Source organism: Rhinolophus sinicus, chromosome 2 (assembly GCF_057876585.1).
Source record: "Rhinolophus sinicus isolate RSI-liver-muscle chromosome 2, RSI-T2T, whole genome shotgun sequence".
NCBI classification, from domain to species: domain Eukaryota; kingdom Metazoa; phylum Chordata; class Mammalia; order Chiroptera; family Rhinolophidae; genus Rhinolophus; species Rhinolophus sinicus.
Window position 1 is genome coordinate 27,141,858 of NC_142502.1, and position 18,791 is coordinate 27,160,648.

At 40.5% G+C, this 18,791-nt stretch overlaps 1 protein-coding gene across 1 annotated transcript in view; it reads left to right on the forward strand.

Annotated features, from left to right (window-relative positions):
* The window catches only part of SLC2A12 (solute carrier family 2 member 12), a 50,554-nt gene that overhangs the window by 21,671 nt on the left and 10,092 nt on the right, over positions 1 to 18,791 (forward strand). Inside the window, exon 3 of the mRNA XM_019732702.3 lies at positions 14,895 to 15,017. Within this exon, the coding sequence (XP_019588261.3) occupies positions 14,895 to 15,017 (123 nt within the window). The remainder of the gene's footprint in view (positions 1 to 14,894; positions 15,018 to 18,791) is intronic.

Below are 18,791 nucleotides of genomic sequence, written 5' to 3' on the forward strand. Positions count from 1 at the left end.
CAAGATTGGGGCCACTACTCCAAAACATGGGGCCACATGGTCCAAAACATGGATGACCAGAAGCTGGCCCTACTTCTGGCACTCTGAGTAGACAGATTTCCCCATAAGAGGTTTCCCCATGGGCCGATAGAGTAAACACTACAATACTATCAGTCTCAGATCTGTCTGACTTCTTCCTGAACCTTGACTCTGCTTTTTAAGACTTAACAATGATATTAATAAATACCATTAATTAACAGTTTCCTGGAAACAAGTTTTTACCATTATTTCAGGATTCAATTATCTTGGGTGTGTACCTGTCTTAGTAGTTTCTGACTGCTATAACAAATTACCAAAGACTGGGTGGTTTAGACAACAAACATTTACTTCTGACAGTCTGGAGGCTAGAAAATCCAAGATCAAGAGACTTGCAGATTCTGCTTCTTGGTTTATAGAAGGACACCTTGCTGTGTCCTCCCATGGCAGAGGGGAAGACCGAGGGGGTGAGGGGAGGAGAGAGAGAAAAAGAGAGAGAGAGAGAGGAGACTAACTGGTTCCTTTGTGTCTCTTCCTATAAGGGCACTAATTCCATTCATGGGGGCTTCACTCTAATGACCTAATTACCCCCCAAAGAACCCATCTCCAAATACCATTACCATGAGGATTAAGATGCAGTCCATACAATATGTATGTGGTTACTCAGATATATAAATCTAATGAAATGTGAGCAAGCATCTTATATTTTTATTTTCAGAAACTCAAAACTCTATCAGAAGGGCAAGATATGAGTGTTATCTTGTAACCAGGCATAACTTTGTGGCATAACTTTTTTTTATGTCAATAGGTACAAGATTTTGCTCTTTTGGTAAACTTCAGGTGGTATTGTTCCACATATTTCCTTTGCCAGCATCTTTTTTTCTGCATAGTCATAAAACTAAAAATATCTCCTTTTTACATCAGTTACTTGATCTAATCATTTGAAATGTCAAGAATCAATTAAGAATCTAAGAAAAGGTTAGCAAAAAGAAAAGGATACCTTCTTTGGTTTAACTCAGAGAAACTTTCAAGTTGGCAGAGATTATGACATACCACATATTATGAGAGCCATTGATGTTGTTTCCAGAACCAACCTATTCATGGTAAGAATCTTCCTTAGCTAATGCTGCTCGTCTCTCTTTAATTTTGGGGTAACTTTGAAAAATGTAGCAAATCCTCAGTTACTAATATATCATCTGATGTATTATTGTATTAGAGCAAGAGTTCCCCTTCTCAGGAAACACAATCTGATTTTGGAAAAAAACTGTTGGAGGTTGTTTATTTACCTTTTTGCATGACTTAGATAGTATTCTATATGAATTCTTTTAAAATATAATTTAAGCTTTAAATTCAACTAATATACACTTATTATGTCAAATACTGTGGTAGGAAGTTTTTACATACTTTGGAGGTCTACATTTTACCTTGACAACAAGCCTGTGAAGAAAGGGTATTCAGCAAATTTTACAAATGACGACATTGGATCTCAGAGAAGTTAAGTGGCTTGCTCAAAAAATGAAAACATACTGTCTTCTGAAATTCAGTGTTAATCCCTAGCCCAAGACAAGAACAGGCGGTCTTGCTCTGGTTTTGATAGTAAATGTTAATTATTTTTAGTTCAGTCCTCTCCAGGAAGATACATTAGAAGTAAGGACGAATGAAAACAGGGCATCGTGAGGCTATTAAATGGGCCACAATGCATTTTATTCAAGATAGAGACAGTCTCTCTTTTCCTGAAGTTCAGTGAGGTTGAGTAAGCACGTACTCTTTATAAGGCTGAGCCACAGGATAAAACAGGAGGAGGATAATGATCAGGATATAGGAGTTTTTGATATGCATGTACGTGAATAACTGAACTTAATTAAGGTAATGTTTAATACGTATATTGGTTAACATTCAAGTTCTGCTATAAAAAAGACCTAAATAACTGTGGCTTAAGCAAGATGGGATTTTCTTTCTTTCTCACTTAACAACTGAAGCCGGGTAGTTCTGGGTACCGTGGAGGCTCCCGGATCAGCCCCCTAAAGCCTATAGTTAGTGTTCCCAGACATCGTTGTAGCCAGTGCTTTAATATTCATTTTCAGTCTATCATGATGGCTACTTAAAAATATGAAAATGCATTTTAAAATTTCATCACCGTTTTCTGAGAGCTAATGGTCCCTTGAGAATCAGTGAAATGCACAGTCAATTAAAGGGAGGCAGGGTATAGAAAGGCCTAGATAATAAGACAGTATGAGCTATTCTATCAGGGAAGCAAAACCACTGTGTGTGATATGGGGTAAGGAATTACCTACAGGGATTAGACCTAACACAGTCGTGCTAAGAAAGCAAAAGTGTGGAAGGGGACGCGTAGAAGAAAAGGAAAGTCATTACCCAGGGCCATGAAGGGAAGCTGGTGAAGAACCCTGAGGAAGGCTGTTGCCTCAGCCTGGCTGCAGCCTGAAGTCTCTGCAGGTCAGCAGGGCAAGCCCAAGGTAAAGCTGCACTCACCTCAGGGGAGCAAAGACAACGGACCGTGCTAGGACAAAGTGGAACCCCTGAGAATGAACTGGAGCCCACATCTGTCTCTCACTGCATAGACTTGAATAATGACACATGCCACCTGCAGAAAAACTGGGATTCTTCTCCATAGAGCGCTTCCAATGTGCCTGGCCGAGTAGTTGGAGAAGCTGAAGCAGGTGATCCGGTGTCACTAGCTGTTCCTCTACACCTACAAGGAGATTCAGCAGGTCACAACAATATGCACAAGCTGCAGAGATGTCTAGCGCCCTGCACCAACCCCCCAAGCACAGGGCTTAGGTGTCACTTTAGCCTTCCAAGTCTCATGCAAATTTCTCTTCCTGCCAACCCTAACCCAGAACTACACATGAAAGGGAATTCTGGGAAACATAGTTCCAGCTTAGCTAAATTAACACAGTGCAAAACCACCAGAGTAATAAACTCTAGAGTAAGAAAAAATAGATGTGAATATGGAAAGAAATATTTGAAAAGTTCAAAGGCCCTGTATTCTGTCTTCAATTGCGGTAATAGGCATTTATTTTTTTTTCATGAAAACATTAATTGTGAAAATATATGACAAGCTCCCATTCCATCTCTGTTAAAAAAGAGGTGAGGTCATTTCATTAATGTCTCTTGGCTTTTGTTTCTTCAGTTATAAAATCTAAAAACACTCTTTTGCTAATGCATTATGAAAGATTTCATATTTATTTTCTCAGGAACGTTAATTATCTCCCTTGAGCTGATGACTCTCACTTATCTCCAGTTCAGTCGTCTCACATGACTTCTAGTTTCTTTTTTCCCAATGAGTACTAAACTTTTCCACTCGATGCTTCACTGTCAGCCAAACACAAGAAGCCCAATGTTGAATTCTTATCCCCTCACACCAGGGGAACTTCCCTTTCTTTTTCTTGGGCAGTTACTGTGCTAGTCACTCAGGTTTGATGCTCTGGGGCCTTTTCCCAATCCAGTCAATGACCAAATGTTCTTTGATTTTCCCTCACCAATGGCCCCTGTGTTTATCTCTTCCTTCCCATTTCTGCCATCCTAGCCTAGCCCTTATGGTCTCATTCTTAGCTTGCAAGGAGACCCTTCCTGTAGTTCTAGGCCTTTCTCAGCCCATCCATCCTCCGTACCAGTGTTCCTTAAATACCATTTTCCACATGTCACCAATGCTCACACACCTTCCATGGAGTCCTACTTTCTACCTCATCAGAGAAGTCAAATGCCTTGAAAGGTGAAAAGGAGATTAGAAATGATCTAGTCCAACATTTTCCTTTCATAGAAACAAGCTCCAGAAGATTGAGATCACACAGATTTAAAACCAGAACCCTAGGCATCTGAAGCCTAACTCCATGCTTTTTCTACGACTATATCACCCATCTTTGAGGGAAAAATTGTGTGATTTTCAAGACTTTCCATCATCTCACCCAACTATCTCAAGGCATTTGCACAACTCTAGGGGGCACCATTTACACTGTATTCTATGGAGTTGTGTTCCAGGGTCACCATTCATACAGAAGTACTTGTAAACTCCACATAGACTATAAAGTGAATGATGCCTCCTGGCTTTGTGTAATGAGGCACCACTTTACTTCTCTGGGTTTCTTTATGCCGCACTGCTCTATGCCCAAGTCTAGAGACACAAAGCTCTTATTGTGGCTTCTTTTACTTCCCCCTTTACTCTACCCAAATCCTTCCTATCTTTAAGTTCAATGAAATTCTTCTCTCCTCTATGCATTCACTCCATGTCTTAGAGGTCTTTATTTGTATGAACTACTAGTTATTTCTAATGTAGAAGAGTTCAGTTCTGGGCTACAATAAGCCTGAATTTAAAATCAGAAAACTTCGGTTCTAATCCGTATTGGCTGTGTGATCTTTAAGTCATTCATTTTCTCTGAAGCTGCTTCTAATCTATGAATTGGGCATAATAATACCTGTCTTATCTCAGAATATAGGTGAGCATCACATGAGCTAAAGTATGTGTGTTTTGGATGATATAGAGTATGGTATATTATATAAATGGAAGTTACAGTATGGTAACACAACTTAGTCCTTACTGATACAGCATATTGCTTCTGGACATTTGTTTTGGTTTATTGGCCAGAATATGGTTAGAGTGTAAGAAAGAGTTTAGATTATAAGCTCTTTAAGGAAAGAAATGACATTTCATTTTTTTCTTCTCTCCCTTTAAGTGAGCACTGCATAAGTCTGCTTGAAAACCATGTAGGCATACATTTGTGTTTCTAAGGAGGGAAGTGGGGAAAGACTTTAAAAACAAGATGCAGATATAGAAAAAACCTCAAATCATGCATCTTTACATGTGTCAAGCTATCTAGGGGGCAAACTAAGTACCATGTGAGTTTGAAATGCTAGACTGTCAAAGAAACTCCTCTTCCTACCAGGTACCATCATGAGTTTCTTTCAGAATATTCCATCACATGGGCATGAGTTCTAAAACTCGTGTTTTTTCTCATAAGGAAAGATGCAGGAGAATTAGTAATGCTTGGAAATGACTCGCGGGAGGCATTTAGGGCTTTTCTTTGTCAAGTCATAGACATTTGGGAATTTTGGACACACAGTACCTTAAAGTAGTCCCAGATTTTTTAGACACCTCTACTTTTTGCTACAACGTAGAGAAGAAACTCCCCTTGAGAATTTCTTAGACAAAAAGCAATACTAGTGAGATAAAGGATCTTAGAGTTGAAGGAGGTTTGGGTGTATGAAAGGGGAAAAAAAACTCTTCATCTTGTGGTTTCTACAACTGATAACTGCAAATTCCAAGGACTGAGTGGGTATTCACACCTGAGGCTGGGGGGCATGTAGCCTGACACACAGAATCCTGTATTAGCCACTGTAAGCAGAACAAGCAGTCATTTCCCCTCTGTGGTTTGGGGCTGTTGGTTCTCCTAGAGCTTTTAGAAGGGATCTGAATAATCGTCCTTTTTATTTTTCTTGCCAAGAGTCGGTCATTTATGTCCATATTCATTTTGTAGTTTATTTTTCACCTTTAAAGAAAACATACCATAGGAATTCCAATTTAATCACTGAAATTATATTCTAGAGCATGAACTGCATGAACCAGCTGGAGTTTAAAGAAGATTTTAATTAAGAGCAAGGTTTTCATACCAGATCTTGAATGCATTCTAAAACTTATTAACCTAATATGATTATTGCTCAAGTATTTCATTTAGAGAGTTGATCGCTTGTAATAAAGCAAATCCTTTCTGTAAACAGAGGCTTAAAGGGAAAAGTATTTCTTGTTCTAAACTAAAATTGAAAGCAAGATTATACCATGTTTATTAAACCTTCTTAAACATGGTTTGACTTAGAACAACATTCCTTAATTGTATTAAATCCCAGCATAATTTTTTCTGTCAAAAAGTGTTTCTATTTTCAGGTTACAGTGTATGTCTTACGTCATTTTACTTTCTGGTCCTCTGCTTCCCTAACTGTAAAATAATAGAGTTGTCCTAGAATCTGGAATTCAGGAGGGGGGATGAATCAGGTATTGTATTTTATGCATTTAAAATATTATTCTAAGAAGGAATCCAAAAGCTTCAGCAACCTGTTGAAGGGGTTCATGGCTCAAAGAGGTAAAGAACCTCTGCCCTCTATTTCTCTATAACTAATATGAAAACTTTTCTGTCAGATAAAATCAGGATACATACTCTACCACTTTTATTGGAGACTGTTATTAAACATTCTGTTTTCCATACCTTATTTCCCTTTAAATCTATTCAAAATCTTAACCTTACTCTCCACTGTATTTCTGGGGTGGTCCTGATCAGCATTTTAGCTCCTTTTAATGACTGAATATCTTTATCATGGTTCATGCTTCTGGGGAGAAGATTCTTGACATTGTGAGGACTTAGAGCCACATGAAGATTTCTATTCTACTCATGCTTCCAAAGTAAAGCAGAGATGAGCCCAAACCCAAGGCAGAAAATGATTATCTCATGAGGTCATTTGAGGTGACACTTGCATAGAAACCCTTTCTTAAATAGGCACTGTAACGCAAAAAATATGTGTGGCTGTTCTGTTCACAATAATTATCAGGGCTTTTTTTAAATTTCCAAATTCTGTAAATTAATTGGCCTCTTCTTACATCTCATGATTAATATATTTTCATTATGAGCAAATGAAAGGAATTTGTCCAAGGTCGCATGTTAAGTTCACTAATTGGGCTGTGACTGCCATCCTTTTACTACCTTTGTATTCATACATTCGAGGGGAACCTTACACTAAAGACTAAAGGACAAGTGACACAAAGTCACCCTCCCTCCCCCAATCTCTTCTACCAAATAGGCAGGAGTTCCAGCAAGAAAGCATCTTGGAGTGACCAAGAAGAGAAGAGAGAGGGGAAAAGCCCTCTTGATTCACTCACTTATCCAACACATGTGTATTTCTCACCCATGATGTACTGGGCATGGTGCCAGGTGCTGAAGATTTAGAGATGGCTGAGTGAGATCCACTCCCTGCCCTCATGGAGCTAGTGTGGGGATGATCAATAAGCAAGAACATGAACACAGGCATAATGCATCTTCAGGAAAAGAAAAGTGTTAAAATTTAGTGATAGAGAAAAATGAAGACTAAATGAAAGAGCATGCTTGGAGGAGGATTATTTTGGGTTGGGTGGTGACAGAAGGCATTTATGAGGTGGTGACATTTGGGCCAAGGCTTGTATGAAGAAAACAATGTGAAGATCTGGGAGGAGAGAGTTTTAAGCAGGGAGAATGACAGGTCAAATGGACGTGAGGGGGACATGAGCTTAAAGGTTTAGGAAAACATCCAGAAAGCCTATTGCGGCTGTACAACATAGTGTTTGAATTTGGATGAGGCTTTGATATCAGACTGCCTGGCCATGAGCCCCAGCTTCACAATATAGGACTTTGGGCAAGTCCATTCACCTCTGAAGGCATCAGTTTCCTTATCAAGAAAGTGGGGCAATACTGTCTATCTCATAGTGTGATTGTGGGGTTAAGTGAAGCAAGTTGTAGAACGTGTACCTAGTTTAGTTTTTGATATGCAGCATGGACTCAACACACTCAGTTATTAGTTTTATTAAACCTCTGATTGTGGTCTAGACATGAGAAGAATAGTTCTGATAATGGCAGCATTGACATCAGCAGCCATTTGCTTAAGTCATGTCATGATACACAGGAAGTGCTCTACAGTCTTATATTGAATTATGATGCTATGGTCCTTCTCACCCCCCTTCTAGAAACCAGTTCAGTTGGATCAAGACTGAAAAAAATAGATTTGTGGCTTGAAGTATGGTTCAATTTTGGATTACCTATAGTCAAGAGAGCTTCCTAGGAAACCAGACAGGTTGTACAGAAAATCTCGAGGCTTTGGTGAAAGGTGACAGATGTGATGTAGGCTGAGAAACATACAAATGTCCACTCTTCTAAGTTGGTGCAACTAATTTAGATTATATATCCTGTGTGCACACAAAAGGTTTTGTTTGCTCTTTCTTTGAGCCTAACCTTGGGCCTGCCCCACAATAGGGGCTCAATAAATATTTGTTAGATAAGTCAAAAACATCTCAAAAAACAAAAAGAGATGTTTCTGACATTCTCTCAGCTTCTGTGATTAAATGGGAAGTCTCTCTCTAGTCTAGTGTTGATACTCAGATTCTCCTCTGGTATGAATCTGAGTCAATATCTAGGGAATGAGAGATGTATGTGTTTTGGATAGAATCCCATGCACATCTGACCGAAAATTATATCTGAATAAAGCTATTCAATTTAGAATGCAGGCCCATCTCCAAATCAATTGATGACTAAAAACGTTCATGTTTGAAATATATTAAGATTAAGGTAATTTAAAAAATTATAGTATTAGACAAAATATTTATTTCCAAATTTCTATTGTTTTCTCCAAATGTGAGACCCAGCCCTTCCCCTGAAAAGCAAAAAATAAATAAATAAGATGGAGATTAGCCACATCATGGGATAGTTATTCCTATCTTGGTTTAGTAATTTAGAATGTTTTAATCTTGACTCTTTACCAAAAATAGTTCAAGGTAATTCTTTTATGGTTTTTCTAAGAGAAATATGTGAAAATCTGAACCTGGAATTTGGGGGTTATTTTTGCTTGCTTAATTAGCGTTAGAGCTTATAGAAATATTTCAGTGGATTATCTCAGGCTTATGAATCACATTAAATCCCTCAGATATGAATAGGCAGTCCAAAGTTAACAATAATAATAATAATAAAAGATCTTTGTAGAAAAGTTATACCATAGCCACAAGTAATCAAACTTTCAAGAATTGCAAACTAGCCATTTTAGCCTACTTGCAAGCTACCAAGTTAGACTATCATAGTTACATGTTGGCAAAAGACACAAGAAAGCCTGGTCAGAGACAAAGGAATGTTTGTTACTCCTAGCAATAACAATGGTCAGAATATCAGCATTTGAACCAGTTGCCCAAACCCTAATACTCACAGGGCAACATGAAGAGGGTCAGATGATACCTACACACATGATGGGTTACTTTAGAGAAGAGGAACCCCAAGCTTAGGGAACCTAAATCTTTTATAATAGACATTAAGACAGCCTGATTTCTTCCCTGCAGGGAGACTTTATCATTAAGTTACTGGATAGTAAACACACTTTTGCTCCAGATGAGACACTATCTCTATCTTCCAAGGAAGTTTGTATAAATTCCATGAATATTTCATGTCAATCCCTTCTGGCCTGCAAAGTTTCTGTTGAGAAATCATCTGACAATCTTATGGAAGCTCCCTCATAGTGTTGTCTTTCTCATGCTGCTTTTAGGTTTCTCTCTTTGTCTTTAACTTTTGCCACTTTAGTTATAATGTGTCTTGGTGTGGGACTGTTTGGGTTCATCATTTTTGGGACTCTGCACTTTCTGGACTTGTATGTCTATTTCCTTTACCAGGTTAGGAAAGTTTTCAGTCATTTCTTCAAATAGGTTCTCAATTCCTTGCTTTCTCTCCTCTCCTTCTGGTACCCCTATGATGTGAATGTTGTAATACTTGATGTTGTCACAGAGGTCTCTTACACTATTCTCACTGCTGTTCTGATTAGGTGTTTTCTGCTACCTTTTCTTCCAAATTGCTGATTCAATTCTTTGCGTCATTTAATCTGCTGGTGATTCCTTCTAGTGTATTCTTCATTTCAGTTATTGTATTCTTCACTTCTGTTTTTTTCATGGTTTCTTTGTCTGTCTTTATGCTTACAATCTCCTTGTTGAAGTTCTCACTAAGATCCTTGAGCATCCTTATAATCATTGTTTTGAACTCTGTCTCTGGTAGGTTGCTTGCCTTCGTTTTATTTAGATTTTTTTCTGGATTTTTCTCCTGTTCTTTCATTTGAAACATATTTCATTGTTTCCTTGTTTTAGCTGTCTCTCTGTGTTTCTTTCTATGTATTAGGTAGATCTGCTCTCTACTAGTCTTAGCTGGGTGGCCTTATGTAGTAGGTGCCTTGTGGAACCCTAGCACAGTCTGCCTGGTCACCTGCCAGGTGCTCCAGGAGTGTTCCTTATGTGGGTTGTGTGTGCCCTCCTGTTATAGTGAGCCTTGATTGCTATTGGTACGTCAGTAGGTGGGATTGACCCTTAGGCTAATTGGCTGTAGGGTTTGACCATGTCCATATCTTGCGGGTTGCTATGCAGGGGGCATACTCCACTGAATGGGATTTGCCCCAGAGGACTCTGGTGCCTGTTGAGATCACCCTTTGTGTGCGCCATTTGTGGGGCTAATTGGGCAGTGCTCTGCTGTGGTCTGAAGTCATCTTCCAAGTATATTGGTTTTGGAGCCTCTTAGGAGGGGGTCCGGTGCAGGCCCAGGTCACCTACTGCGTGTGACCAGCCAGGGACTACCTGGTAAGAGCTACAAAGTGCTCCATGGTTGTTCACTGCCTGTGCTAACTGTGGAGGTGCGTGGGAGAGGTCACACTGTGAACTGACTATGGCTACCACCAGTACTAGGCCTGGGACAGCTCTGCAAAAAGCCAGGACACTCTGAGGCCTGCTGCCAACTGCTGGCTCACTTAAGGTTCAGCTACCGATAAAACATCATGTAGTATGCAAGTTGGCTAAGGCAGGGAGTCACTACAGTGGGAAGAGTTGCAGTCACCAGATTAATGTAGATTCTGATTTGGTGCCAGGGCTGAGCCTGGAGCTACTCAGCAAAAGTCTCAGAGCACACCTCTCTAGGCCAGTCGTTGCCTGCCTGGGGTCCACAGAGTCCCAATTGCTTTCCAAGAAAGAATACAATGTGGGTGGGGCTGGCGGCTCACTGAGAAAGTGCCTCTGGCTTTGGGGGAGTTGGGTTGGGGTGGGTGGTCCTAGTGGAACTCACCAGACCAATTCAGATTCAGATTTAGCCATGTGGGAGAAACCCAACACAGAAAAGATGGTGCCTGCCTTGTGTAAAGTATTTCTTTTAAAAAGGAGTGAAGAAAACTCAGAGAGACAGAGAGAAGGGATAATATAAAAAATAAAAATAAATTAAAGCTGCCCCATCATTGTTGATGTTGGAGATGGTGGCCTATGGTGAACTATGTTTTTTTAAAGAACGTAATTTTACCATTTAGGGAACTTATGAGGCTAGAATTTAGACATCTGGTTGGAAGGAAACAGGCATATTCCCTTTCAAATCCACTTTTTAAGTAGTTGTTTGCAATGAGAGAACTAGGTGTGCTGCATACTGCTTGCAAAGACAATAAAGGCCATAAGATTTGGCTTCACTCCTACAAAGTACAGGACACTGGCTGCTTGGCAAATCAAGTTGTTGGAAACTCTACAGGCTGAGTGTAGAAGTTCCCCCAAAGTTGCTAGGAGTTTTGTTAAGAGTTTCAAGACCTCCATGAATCTTTCAAACCTGGGGCTAGCATGCCAGGGGATTCAGGAAGAGCTCAAACCAAATGGAAAGAGTGCCCAGAAAGCTGTAGGGTTTAAATCTGAAAGCACAGGGAGTGAAATGACACCCTCAGTGGGAAAAACTATGGCAATGGCAAAAATATGGAGGAAGGAGGAGATAAACATGGCAGCTCACATGTGGTAGGACTTAGTCATTTCCATTGACTGTCCCGATTAATCTAAGTCCATGTCCTCTACTGCTCCCAGAGACACTTCAATGTATTTGTCCTTCATGGTCTTTTTAGGATACTCTGTGCAGCTGTAAGCACTATCTGCCTATTTCATCTGCATCAGGCAAGTTCTGACCGGCAGCCCTGGTGATTTAATGTCATGTGAAACATGACTTCCAATATCTGTGGACATTTACCTTCCAGCAAATCCAAAATTCCCTCAATCCCTGAAGCATAGAGAAGACCTTAAAGATGTGGGCAGATGCTAACATTTACAGAGGCACGTATTGCTGAGGTAGTCCTGCGATGATAGGGTTAAAGGTATAATAGACAAGGAGAATTGCTTCAGGGCATGCTAAACTGCAATGGCTGCACTCACTGTGGTTCACTGTGTCTCTGAATACTCTGTGGATTCCTCACAAGCAAATAGCACAAAGCATCTCCTGTAGGTCTATCATCAGAGTAGGTAGGGGATAATGAGGACAATCAGAGAGAGCCCCTTCTTTACTATGGCAGTGAGAGTAACATGATTTTCCTTGGGCGAGAAATTAGGCCATCTCATTAGAAAAAACATCAGTGATTTTAAGAAAATGTACACCTGTCATTATATTATAAATATCAACATAATAAATCCTCAGATGATGGTTTACACATCTGTGCTCCTTATGAACTAAAACAGAGCTTCTCCAGTCCTTCTGCTTTGGGCATTCACAGCCCATTTCCAGGGCACATGGAGGGCACTATCCATGGGCACTATCTTGCTCCTAAGTCAGCCATGGAAAGACTCGTGCCTTTTCAGTAAGGTCTATCTTGCTGCAAGTGTCATTTTGACTTTTTATTTCACTCTCTGGATCTGAAAACCTGTGATTTTATGTTTCTGAAATCACTGTTAAAATAATATTCTCCTTATTTGTGACTTGACAGGCTCTGTATTAGGACGTTGAGCTGTCCTCGTTGAAACACCTGTCAATTGTTGCAACATCCAGTTCATCTATTAGATAAACCAAAGTGACAACTCTTGAATTCTTTCCACTAGATCAAAAAAGTAGAAGCTTTCAGCAATGAAACATTATCTTTTGAAGTGTCAGGTGCAAGGTTTGCCTGACAAGTTTCCATCAGACACTGAGGAAGTCTCTCTTTCAGTATTCAGTTCATTGCTCACTGACTGGCTGAACTGCCCAAGAACTTAAGCTCAGCTGCTGCATTGAATGCATGCCTAGGACAGGTTTTCAGTGTGGATCTCTGGTGCTTTTAGGCAAACCCTGGACAGCTCAGACTGAGCACTTAGTACTTTGTGCAACTGTCCTATCTCCTTGTTGGCGAGAGCCATCACTTTCTATAAGAGCAGGATAGACTCATTCTCATCTGTGTCCAACATGGCTCTGATGACCCCAGCAATGACCTTCCCAAAACCCCACCAAATAATTCCAAAGGCCATCGTGATGAAAGGTGGGGAGGGGAAGAAGGGTGTTTCATAGGCGGTGAAGTGGGGATGAAAATAGATGAAGGAAACCTGTGCTAATTCTTTTAGTAAAAGGAAATGGAAGAGTGTCCCTTCCCCCAGCTCCTCTCACAGTTGCTAAAGCCAAAGGCCACATAAGGGACCCTCCGCTCCACCCCCACCCATGTGAAATATTCATGGCAGGAAGGTACATAGGGGGATTGGTCTGTGGCACAGATTGTTTAGCTTCAAGGATTTACATAATTTTATGTTGTATTTGCCCAAGAACAGGTCATTACAAAGGCTTCACAGAATTACACAGCTATCATTTTATTCAGAGCCGGCTCCCCAGTCTTGCAAAGCTCAAGACAAGGTTATCTGAGCATTTCACTGGTTGTCAAGGATAGAATCTGCAAGAACCTAGTGAAGGTTTTTTTGGGGAAGGGAGTGAAGGGGGAAAGTATGGACTTTCATTTTTGAATTCCCTGATGATTAGAACAATAGTAATAATCATGTCCCTTCTGTTATAATTACCGTCCAGGCCCTAAAGGTAACCTATATAGATTCACTTGGAGAAGATAACCAAGAAAAAAGTGTGTTTCCAGCCCTCTCCTATAATTTAATTTATTTTTCTTACTTTCAAACAGCAAAGTTACCATCAGATGTTTTCTCGTGTCACGAGAGGCATTGGTAAAGTAGAGGCCCAGCTGAATGCTCGGTTCTGGCACAGGTGGTCCACGTGCTTGCTGGGTAGTGGGGCCCTCCCTGGCTTCTTGCTTCTTCCTCCCACCACCTCCTCTGGGTTAGGATGATGCAGCTGGTCTGCATTTAAATGCTGGCTTTCTAACACAAGGTGACTTTGTCAGCAGAACTAGTGCTGGGGCAGTTCCTAAGTCCTTCTTTCCTCAGAATCGAAGGTGCTTGCGCTCCACATTTAATTATTGATTAACAAACATTTATTCAGCCACCACCAAGAGAGCACCATGATTAAAAAGCCTGATTTCTGGAGACTGACCGCCAGGGCTCAATGCCACTTCTGCCACTTCTGAGACCTGTGAACTTGACAAATTATGAAGTCCTTGAATTCTTACTTTCCTCTTCTATAAAAGAGGGAGTAATAGTTCCTGTCTTGTAAGATTTTGTGAAGATCAAATGAGATAAGGTTTGTAAAGTGCTCAGTTCATTGTAAGAACTCACAACTGTTTTGTTAGGTAAACTCAGTTTGATAGGCTGTGAGCAGGAGACAAATTAATTTACTCCTCTACTGCTCTTTCTAATCCTGTCAGGCAGCTCCTATAAGTTTCCCTGTCACTCTCAGTTAATAAACAGTCCTCTGATTAGTTTTCGTGCCAAGAGGAGTCTCTTTTCAGAAATTCAAATGTTTAGTTGGGTACAATATTCAAATCTTGGAGCTCTATTTAATTTAGAGCATTTCTCCATCCAGCTTGGAAGCCCAAGTAGGAGAACTGAGAACAGCTGCCTCCTTCCTCCCGCCCGCCCTCCTAGCTTTATTTCCTTCCCACTCAGTAACTGTGAGGTTGGGCTTCTCCAAGGTCAGGGCCAAAGGAGATTACACGAAAAGGCCCAGAGGTAGAGCAGCAGACTGAGCCTGAGGTTCTGTGCCCCAACCACTGCTCCTCACATTGGCATTTGTCAGGCCTGGGTCCCATACCAGCACTCTGAGTTCCTCTCCCAATGCCTGGGGACTATGGTCAGGCTCCCTGTGCTTCTCCTGAGTCCTGTCTCACTTGGCTGCAGGGAAGGGAAAAGCTCATGGCCCTGCTCTCCAACCACACATCGTGCAGGACAGACGAGGGCGGGCCCTTCAGTTTCAATGGCTTTTTGATAATTCTGCTGCCTCGTCTGCCTTTTCTTCCAGTGCCCTGGCTGCTGCTTAGTGAAATTTTCCCCGGTGGAATCAGAGGACGAGCCATGGCTTTAACTTCGAGCATGAACTGGGGCATCAACCTCCTCATCTCTTTGACATTTTTGACCGTGACTGGTAAGGACACATCCTGTTCCTCTAGTGTGTTTGTGCTCTTGGGACAAATGTTAAGGAAGTACACTCACCTAGAAAACATTCTGGTTTGGACATTTTCAAACACATTCAAAAGTAAAGAGAACGGCAAGGAACTGATGACCCTCCCACCCAACTTAAACAGCTGTCAATCTTAACACATGTGTAGCACCACCTGCTCTGCCTTCTAAATTATTTTAAGTTATACCCCAGACAGAATATCATCTTGTCTATAAAATTTCAGCATGGACCTTTAAAAGATAACACATTTAAAAACTATACCCACAATATCATTATCACACCTGAAAATATTAATAATAATCCCTCGGTAGCAGTCAACATATGTATTCATGTTCTTCCAAGTGTCTTATAATTATTTTTTATGGTTTGTTTGAATCATGATCCAAATATATAATTTACAATTGATTGGTATGTCTTATAATTTGTAGGTTTCATCCCCATTTCTCCTCCTCACCCCCACAACTTTATTTTTTCAATTAAATTTATTGGAATGATATTTAGTTTCAAGTGCACATTTCTATAATACATCATCTGTATATTGCATTGTGTGTTCACTACCCAGAGTCAGTTCGCCTTTCATTCCGATATATTTGACTCCCTTTACCTTCTTTTACTATCCTCCTCCCTCCTGTACTCTCACAACTTTGTATTTTTGATGAAGAAACTGGGTCATTCTTTTCATAGTTTTCTCCAGGCAGAATATTGCCAATTGTCGTCACATATCCCATGACCTTTTGTCTTTTGTGTTTCCTGTAAACTGCACTTTAGATCTAGAGGCTTGAGGAGATTTCGATTTTCTTGTTTGTTTGCAGTCTCCTTCACAGGGGATGGCGTGTGTCCTGCCATTTGAGGCATATCTTGTTTGCTTGTCTCCATTTGTCATGTCAGCTTCCTTGGAGGACCATTGCCCAGATTCGTTATGTTTATTTTATTTTTCCTTCTAAATTTTTATCTGTAATATTTCTTTAAGGAGAAATTTCTTCTATAACTATTAGAAGAAATTTCTACTAACTATTATTTGCCTACCCTGAAATATGGGTCACGTAAGAAACATAAATGCTTGAAACTTTCCCTTTATTTTCTAGTTTTTGAAATAGTGAGGTTGTTCCCCAGTATCCTCCAAAATTGACTAAAAGTTGAGTTTTCTCTTTCCTTTTTTCTTTATATATATACATATATATGTGTGTGTATATATATATAAATACATATATATGTGTGAATATATATATATATATATATATATATATATATATATGTAATAATATATATAAATTTTGCAAACAAAGAAACAAGAAAATGTAAATCTCCCCAAGCCTCTAGATTTAAAGAGCAGTTTACAGGAAACACAAAGGATAGGTCATGCGATATGATAATAGGCAAAATTCTGCCTGGGGAGACTATGAAATGAATGACCCAGTTTCTTCATTAAAAATATAAAGTGTGTGTGGTTGGGGTGAGGAGTAAAGGAGGTAAAATACTAAATTATAAGAGACATATCAATCAATTGCAAGGTATGTATTTGGGTAATGATTCAAGTTATAAGAGAACTGGATGAATGTGAATAATACATATATATTATATATAACTTTTCAAAAGTGGATATATACTCAAAAAAGTATATATCTATATAATAGTACTTCTGAATCTTGTAAACTGCTTTTTTTTTTTTTTTTTAGCACATCTACTTTTTGAAATGAACTTTTGGAGTTGTTAAATAAGCATGGTTTGAGTTTTTACATACAATTTTCTAATGTTATATCCTTCCTACATTTTTAGAAATAGTCCAAGATTAAAGGAAATAAAGGAACTGGTCATTAGCACTAACCATATTTCTCCTATTAAGATCGTGCTCGAACGCACATGTATACACAGACACAAACCTTGTCTGATGTTTGATATGGAGAAAGAGAAATATAAAAGAAAGAATGTAAATGCTAAGGGACAAAAACAGATGACACAAGTCTCTGGGAAGGATAGCTAATATATAGGATGAGCTACAGAAGATTCAGAAATTCTGCATAGGCTTTAGAACAAATGTTGGGAAAGCATATCCACTGTTTTAAAAATCCTGCAATGATCTGAAACCTGTAGATGATATTTAATTGGACTAAGTTTGAAATTCTATACTTTCAAAAATCAATTTTCCAAGTGAAACACAGAAGGGCAGTGAGCCCTTGGACACCAACCTTTTGAGTGCAATTCCATCTACACAGATAGATAAACACTGCCACGCGGGGTCTCTGGTCCTGCTCCCCGCACAAGAATGCAGGATATGGTGAGGCCAAAAAGGAACACCCATGGAGCCATAAATAGGGGAGTCATACCACTATATTCTCTCTGGCGGCTGGTCGAGACACTAATCCAAACATCCGCCAGTACCCCACTACATGGGGTCTTCCTGCACCCCAGTCTTGCTGCTGGCTGGGCAAGACACAGGAAGTAGGATCCACACGATCTGCAATCTGCCATCCACACTTGCTAACCCCACTTGCTAGCCACAATCCGCGGTCCACTTCTCTGCCTGCCTGCCTGCCTGCCTGCCTGCCTGCCTGCCTGCCTGCCTGCCTGCCTGTCTGCCTGCCAACCAACCAATCAACCAACCAACCAATCAACCCCCTAGCGTAGCCACGACAGTTATATTAGTAGCTAATAGCCAACGAGTAACAGCTGATGGCTGCCCAGCCACAGCTCATGGCCATCTGATTACAGCTGATGGCAATCTAATAACCGAGCCAGCACCTTTCCACATGAGGCTGCGAGCCTGGAAACTGCTTTCTGGGACTCTGTCCCCACAGACACAGACTGTTCTAGAGAGATAAACTTACTCGGCAGTGGTCAGGATAGAGCTGCTATATTGAGTTCAGCTCTGCGTATATTTTTCAAGAGAGTTGTTTAGATGTTTTAAGAGGGTTGCAGTGTGTCCACCAAGCAAGTGCAATCTAGTGACATGGGCATGTGACCTATGGTCTGTGAAGAACAGTTGCAAGAGTTCAGGCTGTTGGACTCGGACGAGAGGATGCTTGGGGATGGGATGTCATGAAGAAGCGATGGGAAGAGACGATTCAGAGGACAAAGCAGAACCTCTGAACAGAAGTTCTTGAAAGGTAGACTTGAGGTTAGGAATTAGTAAGGAATACCTTTTAACACGGAAAGCTCACCATGCAGCGAGAATCTGTGAAGTGGTGAGCCAGTTACTGAAATTGCTCAAACACAACCATCTAATGAGACAACCTTTTTTGGTTTCTTTCACCCTCTATATTCTGGTTTTATGCTCCAGAGAGGGCAAAAGAGCCAATTCTACAAGCACTTTATTAAGCACTCACTTGGGCAAACCCCGGTGCTAGCAGCAAGAAAAGCAGAGGGACCGGAGTTAAAATAAAATGGCCAGAACTGTAGGGCCGTGCCTTCTTCCTGTTGCGCCCCTCATCCCCACAACCGACTGACAAGTGGTTAACATGCCTAGCTCATTCCACACTGCATTCACAAAACTGCCTTGTAGGGAACTGTTTGGGTTACTTTTCCTGGCTGACCAATCATGACTTGTGGCTGTGAAGGGCTATTTACATGGTTTCAGCCTGTGGTTGGTCTGAGCTTGTGTTCAGAGCCAGCTTCCTTCTCACGACTCCCTGGCACACTGGACTTTCTGCTGCTGAGCCAGGGGGTGGCACAATGCAAATGGCAGATTCAAGTGCATTGGGGGCCGTTTCTCACCAAGTTAATGTACCTTGACCTTGGTCA